Raw genomic sequence first — 13961 nt, 5'->3', positions numbered from 1 at the left:
GTGTGGTGAGCAGGTGGCTTCCTACTGAGCTCACTTACAGAACTGTTAAAACTTGGAGTGATTTTTCTTGTTTGTTTTGTTGGGTATTTTTCTGTTCCCATGATACATTCTCTGAATGTAGTAATTGGCAAGGCACTGTGTATGTTGTACTCATGATGAAAATGAGAAAACTTGTTCTGAAGTACTTAGTAAATCTTCCTGTCTTTATGGACACATCTATCTATATGCGGTAGCGTTCCGGTGTTTCTCTGGTTGCTTTTCTTTACACTGATTGCATCTGGTGCTAGTTTGTTTACAGTAATGTTCAGGACTCAGGAGATGAGATCCACCTGTCCAAATTCAGATGTCTTCCAAGTAGTGTCTGTGATATCAGTTTACAATTTATTCTGTACATTCCCTGTATTGCCAGTGGAGAGAAACATATGACTTCAGGACATGATTCATTTTTCCTAATATAACAAAGATCAAGTGAATCAGACTCTAGCACTGTCTGATTTTTTCCATTGACTGGAAGAGTCTGGATTATGAGCCATTTACAATATGGATGTCTAAAATGAGGGGAAATGAATTCCATCCTTGATGATAGGCTATTTGTTTCTTTTCAAATACTCTGGTTTGCAGCCTTATTCACTTTCTTAGTGTTTAATTGCATCTGAAGTCAAATAGCAAATGGGTTCAATGCCTTATATGCTGCATACCAGGGTGTCCTGTGGTTCCCCTTTCCTTGTCTCCTGGGGAGAAGCGGGAGTGCTGGAAGCCTTCAAGGTGAAATGTTGCCGACAAAACACTTCTGTCACCATCACCAAACCAGATGGTCAAGTGGACTGTTCCTAAGCTAAGATGAAGTACATGGGAGTTGCTTACAAGGAAGCAGAGCACCAAGATTGGACTTTACATAATCGCACGTGCCAAATACCTGCCCCTATTGAGATGCTGGACAAGAATTTGTCTCAGGATCCTGAAGGATGTTTTGAAGGCCTCCGAAGACAATGCTGGGGACTTGACACTCACAGTGAATCTGAGGATGCAAGTATGTCTGGAGATTAGACTTCTTCATTGCACAAGACACCCAGCAAATAAAGCAGGACCAAGAGCTCCCTGCCATGGGCCTGGAAACTCAGTCCTCCCGCTTCACAGTTGGGCTTGCATCCTTCCAATCTGATTTTCGGTCAGCCAGTAGCCCTGTGGAGGATGTCGGTAAGCATTTTTTTTGGCACGTGTGTGTGCGTAGTTGATATTATAAGTATGATAAAGATCAGCTTTTCTTTTTTCTTTCCTAGGTTCATACTGGATGCTGCTTCGTCTATCTGAATCTGCTCTGAATATGCTCAAAATCTCAACTATGAGAGCATCTCAGAATTGCAGTGCTGCAAATGGCTTCTGCTTTACAGCTTCTCACGCACCTCCTCATCTTCCTTTTAGTTCCTATGTTTATGTAATCAAAATGAGACAAGCAGGAAGGCGGCAGCAAGCACTCTGCAATGCTTTGCAGTCTTTATACAATGGAAGCTTCTTCCTCCTTGTGTCCTGCCTTGCCAGAATCAAACAGAAAAATTCGTAATAATTTTTTTTTGAGTGGGAAGGATTCATATTTTGTGTTTTCTAACTGTAAAATAAAATTGCATTCAGAACAAAATAGCATTATAGGAAGGAAGGAAATAGATTTTGCTAATGCAGTTGGGAAGCACTGTGAATGGGAAGTTATTTGGAACTTCCTGCAGGATTTTTGGCTCTTTCATATGCAGTGATGTGTTGTGGTGGTGGTGGCCAAGCACTAACGGTAACAGGTCTTGCAGTCAGTCTTCCCATGCAAGTTGGTTAGTTGCCACTGCTGGCCAGGGAAGGGGTTTTGTGCTCATACGTGGATCCTGCCGCTCCAGTTTGGGTTCTTGGAAAGAACAAGCATCCGTGTGTTTTTTCTCTTTGAATTTTGCAGCCATTTCTGTCCATGCCACATATGCAGTGTATTTTTCTTACGTGGACTGATACCCATTCATAACCACGCAAGTAATTTGGTGTCGACTGAAGCAGGTCTATATTGTGAGCCTGTTGCCCTTGCTGTTTAGTTCAATGGGTGCATGATTGGTGGTATTTCTGTGAAAACTGCAATGAAAGCTGATTTGTGTCGAGTTTGACTTCTTGAACTGTGATTGTGTGACAGAAGTGTATCAGAGCCAGCAGCTCAGACCATGGCATAGTTAGCAATCGTTATTGTTGTGGTATTGTGGGCTTTCTTAGTGAATGGTTTGAATATGGATCCTGAAACAACTACAACCTTCGTAGCTTGAACCCAATCTCAGTATTTTACTTGGATACTGCTGGCTCTATATGTATTATGCAATATAGTACAGGAAAAAATCTGCAGAGGATGATGAGATAGTATGGAAAGTGCTGAGAACTTTCTCCAGAAAACATGACAAGTGGAAAGAAGGTTTTGTAATGAAAAAGAACTTGCCATTTGTGAATACAATTACTGCTTAATTTGTCAGGAAACATTGCATTACTCCGTAACGTTTCCCTGGGAGACGTGCAGATAAACAAGCTGGACTCTGGCAATGCTGTGAATAATGCTCAGAAACAGAACTTACTGGAAGACTTCTTTTTTGTTGTCCAATTCCCACAGTAGTTTTCATATAACCTTTATACACTTGTGCAATAAAAATTTCCAAATTTACAAGACTTGCTGATATCTTGACCCTTTTTGTGATCCATTTGTTTCTCCACTAAAGGAGAAGATAAATATCTTGTTTACATTAGCATTCTTCAGCTTTCAACAATATAAACAGTCTGTGAAAAGTGTAGGAAAAAAAATGATTAATGTGATTACAATACATAGATGAAACTAATAAGTCATAGTTTCCGCTGATTTTTGAATTATAATTAGTAGCTTGTGCAGCTTTGGGAATATCTGTTTTGCATTATTTATTTATTTATTTGTTTTATCATGAGAAACCTAAAAAAATAATCTGAATTGAAATATCAGAAAAATTGACTACCTAAGATGCAACTAACAACATAACACCATGCAATCCGAAAGACAAGTTATTTCTCTATATAAAATTGCTTTCTGCATAATTTTATGTTTTAATGTCTCTGGAAAAGTGTAATTACAATCATTGCTTTTTCTACTGATGGCAGGTCACAGACTTCGGCTTTGCAAAAAGGGTAAAAGGAAGAACTTGGACGTTATGTGGAACTCCAGAATACCTGGCACCTGAAATAATCCTCAGCAAGGTGATCTTTTGATTTTTCTTGTTGTTCAGACCATGTACTAGATGCAGTTAAAATTATCCACCAATTATTAAACTCTGAGCTTTAAATAGTTGCTGATGCTCTGAAGATCAAGTCTTGACTGATCAACTCTTATTGAAGTATACAAAATAGAATTGATCCAAGTATTTTGTAGTATTCGGGGTTTTTTGTACAGCAATAGAGAACTCTGCGTATGCTTCTCTATAACTTGTAAAGGAAAACAGGCTTTAAAGAAGCTGTAGTTAGGTTATTTAATTAGTGTCCTTATTGAAACAGCAGGTGTGAGTGGTTACATTGCCTTTTGTTTTTACTGTTAAATAGGATTTATTTAATGACTTTGGGCTCAGGCTTTTGAAGGCCGTGTCATAAACGGATCAACCACAGCTAATTAAGTACATTTTTAAGCTTACATAGATAACTAGTTTACCAAAAATGAAAACTTCAATGTACTGAAATATGAGTAAACAGTTAGAAAGATGACAGTATGCAGTGTAGGAAGCACTCTTATGTGCAGGGACATTTCTTTATGTTTTAGAAGAAGTTTTAATATTTCTTTAATAGGAAGAGAAGCAATCGTGCTTCTCTCTGTTACACAGTTGTCACACCCTTGTAAAGGGATCTCTGAAACTCTGCACAGGAACACACACAAAATGTTTCAGGTTCACCAGTGAGATATGTTTTAGGAATACAAGTTATTGACATTAGAGAGCTTTGGCTCGTTTTGAGTTAGACAATAAGTTCTGTATTAAACAGGCAAGAGTGCTTTTGCTTTCCTTGTATTGTACAGACATACTGGAAATCCTGCACTATGTTAAAAGAGATACAAACAATAGTATTTCTCATTTTTATTCTAGGGTTACAACAAGGCAGTGGATTGGTGGGCATTAGGAGTGTTAATTTATGAAATGGCAGCTGGATATCCCCCGTTCTTTGCAGATCAGCCCATTCAGATTTATGAGAAGATTGTGTCTGGCAAGGTGGGTGAAGTCTGCCTGTGTTTCTGAAAATGCAGTTTTGCACTTCTCGTTCTCTGCAGAACGTGACGTTTGTTCGGAGTTGATACAGAATTCACTGGTTGTTAGATACTTAGCAACTTGAACAAAGTGTGGGCAAAGTTCCTAACGTGTATTACTCAAGTACAGCCATTGGTACTGTCAATAATAAAATGGATGTTTTTAAAAATGGATATTTGCTACCTTTACTGGTCTCTTCCTTCACCTTTAAAATGAAAGTTAATAGATTTACAGACATTGCAATATCATATCATATTACACTTGGATAAAAACAACAACTATTAACAATGATTTATGTATGCTTTAACTTCCCCGGCAGCTTGCCCAAAAATGTTTATTTTTACAGCTGGTTAGAAGCCCTAAAGAGTTGCCATATTCAGAGTAGGTTTCTTCTGCAACAGCAAAGTCCTGTATTTGTGGATCCGTTTTATGTTCTATCCAGTCTTCACTGCTGTATAAAATTGTTAAAAACATTTTGCCGATTTTTCCATATTGTTCCTCATGGCAGCCTCTTCCTGTGCTCAAGTGTGACAGCGGGGGGTTGTTTCTCCTGCTGGAGCCTGTCTCACGGCTCTCTGCTCACTGGGTTTGTCACAACTCTTCTCTTCCTTGCTCACACCCCGTGCTGGCCGGGTGCTTATAGCCCTGGCCAGAGGAAGGGCCGTAGCAGACACTGCGCTAGGCTGCCTCGTAGCCTCCTTAAATGAAGCATTTAAACGAAGAAGGGCTTGTTGGTTTGCGTGCTGACAAACCCCCTTTCGCAGGGGAGGCAGAGTTGCTTCAGCTCCTTGAATCAACTAAGACATATCAGCACAAGTACCCTGAAGTGATGTGGAAAAACAGATCTGCTCCAGTCTAAAATTGAAGGCTCATTTTTAATTCACATCTCTCTGGCTCCATGTTGTTGCAGTAAGGGGAATGCATATATTTCTGTGCTGTGTATTCTCTTAAGTGAGAGTTATCTTGAGATGTAAAAAGAAGGGAGCTAAACATGGGTTAATTCATGAGGAATTTCTTTGAAATTACATAAAATAACAAAAATGACCATGTTATATGAGCATGGTATAATTGGAAGAAAAGGCATTAGCTGCATAAAGGTGCTACTGTACAATTAGGCTGGAGTGTAAATTTACGATGCAGTAAGTGCTTTATGGAAATTCCTCTTGTCAAACACCCTCTTCAAAAGGGGTAGAATAGTTTCTTGTAAGAGCCCCATGAGCACTTTATTCACAAAGCTTCTATACTGTAAATACCTAGTGCCCTGTGCAGTATCGTCCCGCATCAACAGCCACGTGGGAGGAAGGTGAGGGATGACGTGAAGAAAAGGAGGTGCGGAGGGCTCCGTGCTGCTTTCCGTGGGGCAGGTGGTTGAATGTCAGTGGCTAAATCCATGCTAAATGTTCAACTTCTTTTCTTTTAGACTAGCGATAAATATAGTATCTAAGGAGGTTATATTGAGTAAAGGCTCTGTGATTTGGCAGAAATTAACCATCTTGTGGTTTGGTATGATTGCTTTTATTTAAATTCATCTGATAATTATTTGCTGTAAACACTAAATCAAAGCAATCGGAGTAGAATTGTAAAATCAATGATGAAATTAAACTATTTTTAAACCAAAAAATAGAGGTCCAAAAGTACATAACCTCTGCAGGTCAGCTAGTATTTTCTGTTTGTGGGAACTGTATGTCAAGCTAGTCATATCCCCCAGTAAATTAGTAAAGGAATCTTTAGTTAAGGTAAGAAATAGCTGGAGTATTGATTTTTAAAAGAAGCCCAAAATGCATTTAATTTTCTTTTTTTTTCAGTCTACATAAAGATTTACTAGGTCATTAAATATTAAATTATTCTCTTTGCCATTGCTGTTTCTGCCCAAAAGCAGCGTATGTTTCATTCCAGCAAATTCAGCTGAAACTGAAGTGTTTGGAATGAGCTGGTGCACCTTGCACAGGGAGCTGTCTGCATTCCTTCCTAATGGCCTGAGGAGCAGGGGGCGAGGAGATGCCGTCTTTATAGACAGTTTCTTTCTAACTGGGACTTTGCTCTTGCTGAGGCAAAATGATTTAATGACCGAAATAGCTGCTTGAGCATCTAACAAATGTTAAAGATCTGTTACATTGAATTAAAGGGAAATTTGGAAGAAAGGTAGTTAATACATGTGATATGTGTTGAAGAGACTGCACAAACAGCTGACCTGCATTGACCTTAGCCATTTACATACCTGTGCTGTAACTAAACAAAACTACTTACAGCTGAGCCTGGTAAGGCCACCTGAATGTTTCTTGCAGAATGCAGTGAAGTAACGATGAAAGGAAAGCAGGAACAATATTAATTTTTTTTAAAAAAAGTAAACATAACTTTGGAAAGTTACATTTCAGTATTCAGTCAGTGCACTTCATATAACTTACTTTTCTTCTAGTGTTTCATTTGTTAAGCAAAATTAATAACGGTGTAGTAATTATGAGATTAGGTAATTTTGCTTTTCAGTTTACTGCCTTGGTTAGGGAGAAAGAAACAACTCATTCTCAGGCAAAAGCAAGAAGCATCAAAATACAAGCAGTAATAGAAAACAGAGAGACGAAGGGAAGAAGTGGTAAATATAGTATTAGGCTATAAATAGATAGGCTTCATTTAATGATCATATCTGATAAGCTTAAGCTAGTTCCTAGCTAAGTGTGTCTAGTTTGTTCACCCCTTAATGAGTCTGTCAGACAAGTATGTTTTGGAAGTATATTCTGAAGATTTCTAAATAAAAGAAATTACATCTAATTTATTCTGTATTTTTGCTAGCAGCAATCTTTTTTTTTTTTTAAACCAATCCAGAGATGGAGGAATGTAGAAACAGCATTATACCCAATTTGTGGAAGTACTTGCATTCACTTCTCAGCTAGCAGTTTATTTCCTTATAAGGTTAAGTCATTCAAACACTCTAACTTACACACTTAGTTCCCTGCTTAAAAAACCTTGAGTTAATATTTCCTTATCACTCAACTGTCTAGGTGTAACATTCATTTAGCACTGTTTTTCGTGAGCTGTTTCTACTATTAGAGGCATACATAACCTTGACAGATAAGTAGTGTGCTTGGTAATCAGACCTCTAGATTCAACATTATATTTTTATTTTAAATAATTCTGTGTTCTGTATTTATCTCACAACTAGCCAGCTGAATATAGCAAGTGTCAAACACTGAGAACTATGGGCATGACAAATAAAATTTTTAGCTGTTTTCCTTTCTCCACGCTCCAGTTTCAAATTCTTTTAGTATATCCTGTGAATGATTTTTGAGTATTTCTTAGCCAGGTTGGAATGAATTTTGTTGGCAAGTAAAACTCTTTGACATGCCATGTTCAAACAGTGATATGTTACTTGACTAAATACACCAATGTAAAAACTTAGATGTAGGGAACAGATTACAGTATAAAATACTTTCCCTCTGCTCAATCAGATGTAAAAATTCCAGTTTAAGAATTGGAAGATAGACAAGTCGATGCCATTAATTAAAGGCTCTGTGGAGCAGAAATGACTATGCAATTATAATTGTATCTCATTTCCCCCATTCTTACTTGTGTATTCAAAATGTGTATTCAAAAGAATAGAAAATTTCCTTTTGTATAAACATCATTTCATCTCGCAGAAGAATCAAATGTATATATTGTTTTTAATGTTGTGGGTGTGTGTTTTCAGGTACGGTTTCCGTCACACTTCAGTTCAGACCTAAAGGATCTTCTAAGAAACTTACTCCAGGTAGATTTGACCAAACGATATGGAAATCTCAAGAATGGTGTAAATGACATAAAGAACCACAAGTGGTTTGCAACTACAGATTGGATTGCCATTTATCAGAGAAAGGTAAGACACCTTCTTATCAAAACTATTAGAGATTTTTGGAGAGGAAGTCAAATTTATTTTTCTAATCACCTTGCTTATTTTCCTGTCCTAAATCTGTCACATTAATTAAACTAAAAATAGGTGAAAGTAGTTTAAATTTGAGACTCTGAAGAGTATATATCGAGTGACTTAAAATACCTGCACCGGGCACAGGTGTCCTTTAACGTGTGTGTGCTTTCCCGCTCTGTTAGCGTGTTGTGCTTGGGTCTGTTTCTCGACTCTCTCAGGACAAGCTGTGTCTTGCCCCCCTTGCTATTCCCTGCTAGAACAGGAGCTATAAAAACTCCTGCACAGCCCAGAGGAAATTGTATCCTTTCTAGCTAGGCTCAGGCTGCTCCAGTGTGGAGCTTTTCAAGCCAAAGCTAGAGCTCGTTTTTGAGTTGAGTAGAGCTCCTCTTTTCAGCTGGGATGTGCACCCTCATTCCTGGTTTTGCTTTATCTGGGACTGGAAGGACTCTGATGTAGAGGTTTCTGTCCACTGAGGACTTTCATTCTCACACTACGCTTTGGGTGCAGCTCCATAAGCTGTGGAAACCCTAAGAGCCCTGCTGATCACTGTTTTGGACATTTTTTTAGAATGATTTTCTAGACCTGTTGGCCAGCATCAGTTGGCAAGTCAGTGCCAAGTCTTTGTATCGAACTCAGACCTGCATAGGAATGAAGGCAATAGGGAGAACTGGGAATGTTCTCAGAGGAATGAGAAGCGCATTCCCATCTGGCAGGGCAAGCGGAGCAGAGCTGGGAGAGGAAGCTGGGGAAGAGAGGAGGCTGATGACAGTTCTGGCTGCATCTCTCCTTCAGCAGCTCTCGAGCTTCCTCACCTTCTGGAGGAGAGCCATGCTTAAATAAGTGCAGAATAGTGAGTTGTCAGAGACCATGGGAAATTATTTGTTCTCTTAAGTGCAACCTCTGAACACTGACTTTGTTTTTAAATAGACAGCAAATAACTTCAATGCTATCCCAGAAATCCCTTTATATATATAAAAAACCTTAATATTGGTAAAGACATTAGTGAAGTGATGATGTTTCAAGGAATTGGGGCACACTGTCGAAACGCTAGCAGACTTGACTACAGAGGCATGAACTTGCTGCAGTAATGGGAGTGTTTTAAAGGCCAAGCCTAAATACTAACAATAGTTTATAAAAAGAAACTGGTTGTTTGGCTACACAAATTGACAGTACAGTTGTTGTAGCATTCACTAATGTATTAATTACTAGAAGACAGGATACTATTAACACATCTTGTATCCTTGTATTAAGTACAGACATTTTAAGAAAAGATTCCCCATTACAGAAGTGTAATTATCCTTTCTTTCTTAATGCCTGTTTACAAGACATTTTTCTATGCAATGAGTTTTATTCCCTGGTATGGCATTTTGTGACACCCTGGCCCTATAACATTAATTCATATGTTTCAGTTCTGCGTTCTGTAGCAGCACATGAGCAGTGCCAAGAATTAGTTTTATAGAAACAAGAAGTATTTTAAAATGTAAACCAGTAGTACAGTCAGGTAGCTATTACTAGTGGGTTTGTGAGACCTAATGCTGACTTGTTTTTAAAACTATTAATTAAAAGGAACAAATACCATCTCACAAGAGATCTAAAACAACAGTGTCTTTCTGCAATTGTTTAAATTATAATAGACATTAATAAATCTATGTTTTATACCATATTTTCCTATGACATTTTCTTATTCTTGAATAAATCTAGCTTGTAAAGTAAAAGCAGTTCCTTGAGAGGTAATGTAAATAATACTGTTACAATATGATCATATTCCATATAAGTGTATATATCTATATAAGTACTTCATGTAAATATAAATATTCCATAATTCAGATAAAAAAAAAAAAATCAGATAATCGTTTTCTTAGTGTTTGAATGGCTCTTTATTAAACTATGGTTTGCTAACATGGTTGTACTTAAGGCTAGGCTTATATTTTCCTTGAAAACCAGTATGACCTGCTGTAAACACTTTTTAGGTATTTCCTCAGTGAAGATAAGTGTGGTTGGGCTCTGAATAAGCTATTTCATATGCTCTGAGCTTTGTTTTATGTTCTGCTTACACAATGACTCTTGTGCAATCATTTTTGCTACCTGCAGGCCTCACTTCACAGCTCATGAGCTAAGAGGGAGATGTTTTCAGAGTCGTTTGATTTTTGCTCTTTGGGTTTTGTTTGTTGTTGTTTAATCCGATAGGGTTTTTATCATCCAGTGAGAGAAGGGGATTAAATCACATGTATATCAGTCCTTTTAAACTTAGATTTGTACGCTTAGGCCTGAACCTTGTAGACTGGCTTAAAATATGTGCCAAAAATGTAAGGCAGTTTAATATCAAGATTAAGCTTTTTGGCAAGATTTGAAATGTGTTTTGTCATGTTTATTTTCATGCTAATTCTGACAGCTGATAACATTTCGTGTGTTTTTTCTTCGGAATACAGGTAGAAGCTCCGTTCATACCAAAGTGCAGAGGCCCTGGAGATACCAGCAACTTTGATGACTATGAAGAAGAAGATATTCGTGTGTCACTAACAGAAAAATGTGCAAAAGAATTTGCTGATTTTTAGTAGGAGCAAGAGGACAAGATGACCATCAGGGCTCACATTGGGATCTTTGCACTCTGTTAACGGATGAGGTGGAGCTGAGACCGACATATGTCAAAGCAATTACCTAGTTACTTCATTCCACAAAGCTGACTGAGGTCGTTATTGCCATCTTCCATGTGTGCAGTTTGCACCAACCCTTCTAACTAGGCACAATTAAGCAAGCACTGTTTGTGCAGTAACACAGAATACTAGACCACTTTCCTACTTAACTTTGGTTTCTGTCGTTCCTTTGTTTCTGTGTATTGTTCATTTTCCCCCTTTAAAATGAAGTAGTTTTTTACCCAAGAATGCTCCATTTTATTTTGAATAATGTATTATTTGTGTGAGTGAAATGGAAGGTGTTGCGGCTAGTGTGATTTAGACTGAAGTGAAAGATAAATGTTGCTTCTAGTCTGTGCCAGCCAATAATTCTTGTCTGTCTTGTGTCTGAGGCTACAATTTATAATACTTTTTTTTAGTAGCTCAGACGAAACCTAGCCAACATTTTTAGCATTTTTGAAGTTAGTATTTATCGCCATATAAATGTCTGCTAAATTAATTTAAAAACATTTCTTCCTGGAGACTGACCAAATTCAGTAGAATCAATTGGATGGCTTAAGTAGGGGGCACTAGCTAGACCCCGTGCCTTGGTTTTCTACATCGCTGCAGTTTTTGTCACTGCCTCCTTCCTTTGTATTCCCACCTAGGCAGTAGGTGAATTACCGTAGCCGGGCTGTACCATGGCAAGCTTACAGTCTCGTGAGAGGGAGGGATTCCACCTGGTCTGGATTTTGGACCATGTTTAACTGAGTCAACTTACCAGCATTTCAGTTGGCAGGTATTAAATGGCTTTTTAAGCAGTGAGAACCCTAAATTCTTAAAGGAAGTCTTGGTCAGTATTGTAGAGAATTAGTCATTTTGATTCACTTCTTTTTTTTTAATGCCAATATTGGGGCTTCTGAAGTATTTGTTTTTGCAAGCCTTTTTTGATGTAAAAAAGGCATCTGTTTCAAACAAAATGTGCTCTGCCATTAGTTTTGAAAAAAAAAAAAAAAACAAAAAAAAAACAAAAACAAAAGGTTTAGCAAATGCAAAAATGCAAACTCATGTTATGGATGCATTGCTGGATGAACACAGTTATTTTTTGTTAGCTGTTAAGAATAAAAGAGGTTATTGCCAAGTTTTTATTCTGGTATACTATATTAGTAAACCGAGGATGGAGTACTGCTACAATCATTTTCTGCTTAATTACAGCACTTCATTCACAAGGAAAAGAGACAAAGTTTAAAAACTGCCACAGCTGGGTTTATTTTAGTTGTGTTATGTCTTCATTTCTAACCTATTTTCTTTCAATCGAACAGAATGTATGGTCACACAGATATAAGTATTTGGGCTTAATTATGTTTTGTATACTCTCACCAACTGACTTAAATACTGCTACCATGTGCTAGCTTTGGGCACTCTTACACATTTATTTCAATGTTAATAATCAGTGGCTCAGCACTTTTTTGGGGGTTGCTTTTAAACTTATTCATAGTAGTTTTATTTGTACACTTGATTCTGGCTATTTCAGTGACCTAAAACAGCACATCTAAACAGTTTAAACTAGACTCATTTTATGATCAATTTACATGCATACAAGGATGAATTGTTTTTAATAAAACTGAGCTATATTGATACATAGCCACTGTATTTGTTTGAATGTCAGTGAAATTAAGCCACTGGCATTACTTCCTTTTAATCTGTATGACACTCCTTTAAGAAAAACCTTTGTAGACATTTTACAAAACTGTATGAAATGTAACATCCATCATTCTGTATGTTTAGGTTGTTGAGCATTTTTGCACAACGTCATTAGGAGGCTGACACTGAATGCAGTCTTTGTCCACCCATATTTACATATGTGCAAGAAAAGTATAAGATACTTCGCTGTAGCAAATTTTATGTAACAAAGATATATCGTCACATTAATAAATTTAAAGAAATCCTTTGTATGAAAATGTTAAAATCTTTTGTATTTCATTTAGACCAAGGACATGCTGTTGTATGCTAGCTGTATGCGATAAATTCTACAGTAACTTTGTTGTCGTTTATGAACTTTAAAAGATTTTAATAAATGCTGGAGATCACAATTTGATTCTGTTATGATTTTAATTTTCAAACATTACCTTTATAATAAGGTTCAGAGATTTTCTGTTTTGTAAAATACTGTAATCATTCTTCATGCGTGTACAGTAAGGCAAAAGTGTAGGAAATTGGTTCTGACATGTCTGTCTGATACCCAGATTAAATTCTACGTGGGCAGAGAAAAAAAAGCCATCTTAATTCCATGATATTATGCTATTTTTTAATACAATGAAAAAAAACTGTTAGAAAGTAAAATACTTTTCCAATATGGCATAATAGACTTCAGTATGGAAATGAGAATCTATTTTGGAAAAGGAGGGGAAGTGTGCAGTTTCCAAGGCGTTAGTGAGTACATTTGACAATGTATTATTCAACCCTCATTTAAACACAGTCATAAAAATATAACTACAGAATATTATGTTACCTGTATTTAATTTCAAAAATCCTTTTCACAGTATGGAAAATTGTATATCTATGACAGTAGAGGCTTGTTAATTTTACACATTTGAGGAATTCAGTGTTGAACTATATGGTATATTTTAATTGTACTCTAGTTGTATGTAACTTTCATTTCCAACATAAAGGATTGTATCTCATTAAGTAAATTGCTTTTTTTATTATCTTGTCCAGTTGCATTAAAACCCTTATTTTTAAATCCTTTAAAGTATTTTACTAATTTTTGCAAATAATTAGATGTTTTTAAGTGCTGCAATAGTGTGCAATATAGTAAACATTTATATACGGAAGTGCAAATTAAATTATGTACAACACTGCATGAAATATTGTGCTGCTTCTTTGTGAATCAAATTGTTGTATGATAATTTGTTGCATTCCACCATACGCTGCAAATAGTTTGAAGGCAAGATGAAAAGGTTGTGGAAAATACCCTGCACTTAATAGTTGGGCCCATTGAGCTGCACACGAAGTAGGGTGTTTGGAGAATATGGTGTGTACTAAAGAAGTCCATGAGCTGGACATAGGCAATTAAGAGAAAGTAAGGTAATCGTTATCTGCAATATCATTTTTCTTCATATTTTCACATTCAGACTTACTGCTTTTTATTAAAGATAATTGCCTGTTTTTAAATTGTCTGCAGATCCC

General features: G+C 36.9%; 1 protein-coding gene across 3 annotated transcripts in view; it reads left to right on the top strand.

Annotated features, from left to right (window-relative positions):
• Positions 1–11649, top strand: part of PRKACB (protein kinase cAMP-activated catalytic subunit beta) — a 65957-nt gene extending 54308 nt beyond the window's left edge. For all 3 annotated transcript variants that reach the window (XM_088526054.1, XM_088526056.1, XM_088526055.1), the window contains exons 7-10: positions 3139–3234; positions 4107–4229; positions 7948–8112; positions 10590–11649. In XM_088526054.1, the coding sequence (XP_088382180.1) occupies positions 3139–3234; positions 4107–4229; positions 7948–8112; positions 10590–10715 (510 nt within the window). In that variant the 3' untranslated portion in view covers positions 10716–11649. The remainder of the gene's footprint in view (positions 1–3138; positions 3235–4106; positions 4230–7947; positions 8113–10589) is intronic.
• The last annotated feature ends 2312 nt before the right edge of the window (positions 11650–13961 follow it).

Source organism: Tinamus guttatus, unplaced genomic scaffold, assembly GCF_059628265.1.
Source record: "Tinamus guttatus ecotype Peru unplaced genomic scaffold, ASM5962826v1 Tinamus_guttatus_pri_ptg000242l, whole genome shotgun sequence".
Classification (NCBI taxonomy): Eukaryota; Metazoa; Chordata; class Aves; order Tinamiformes; family Tinamidae; genus Tinamus; species Tinamus guttatus.
Note: the sequence above shows the minus strand (reverse complement) of the source record. Positions and strands in the feature narration are given on the sequence as shown.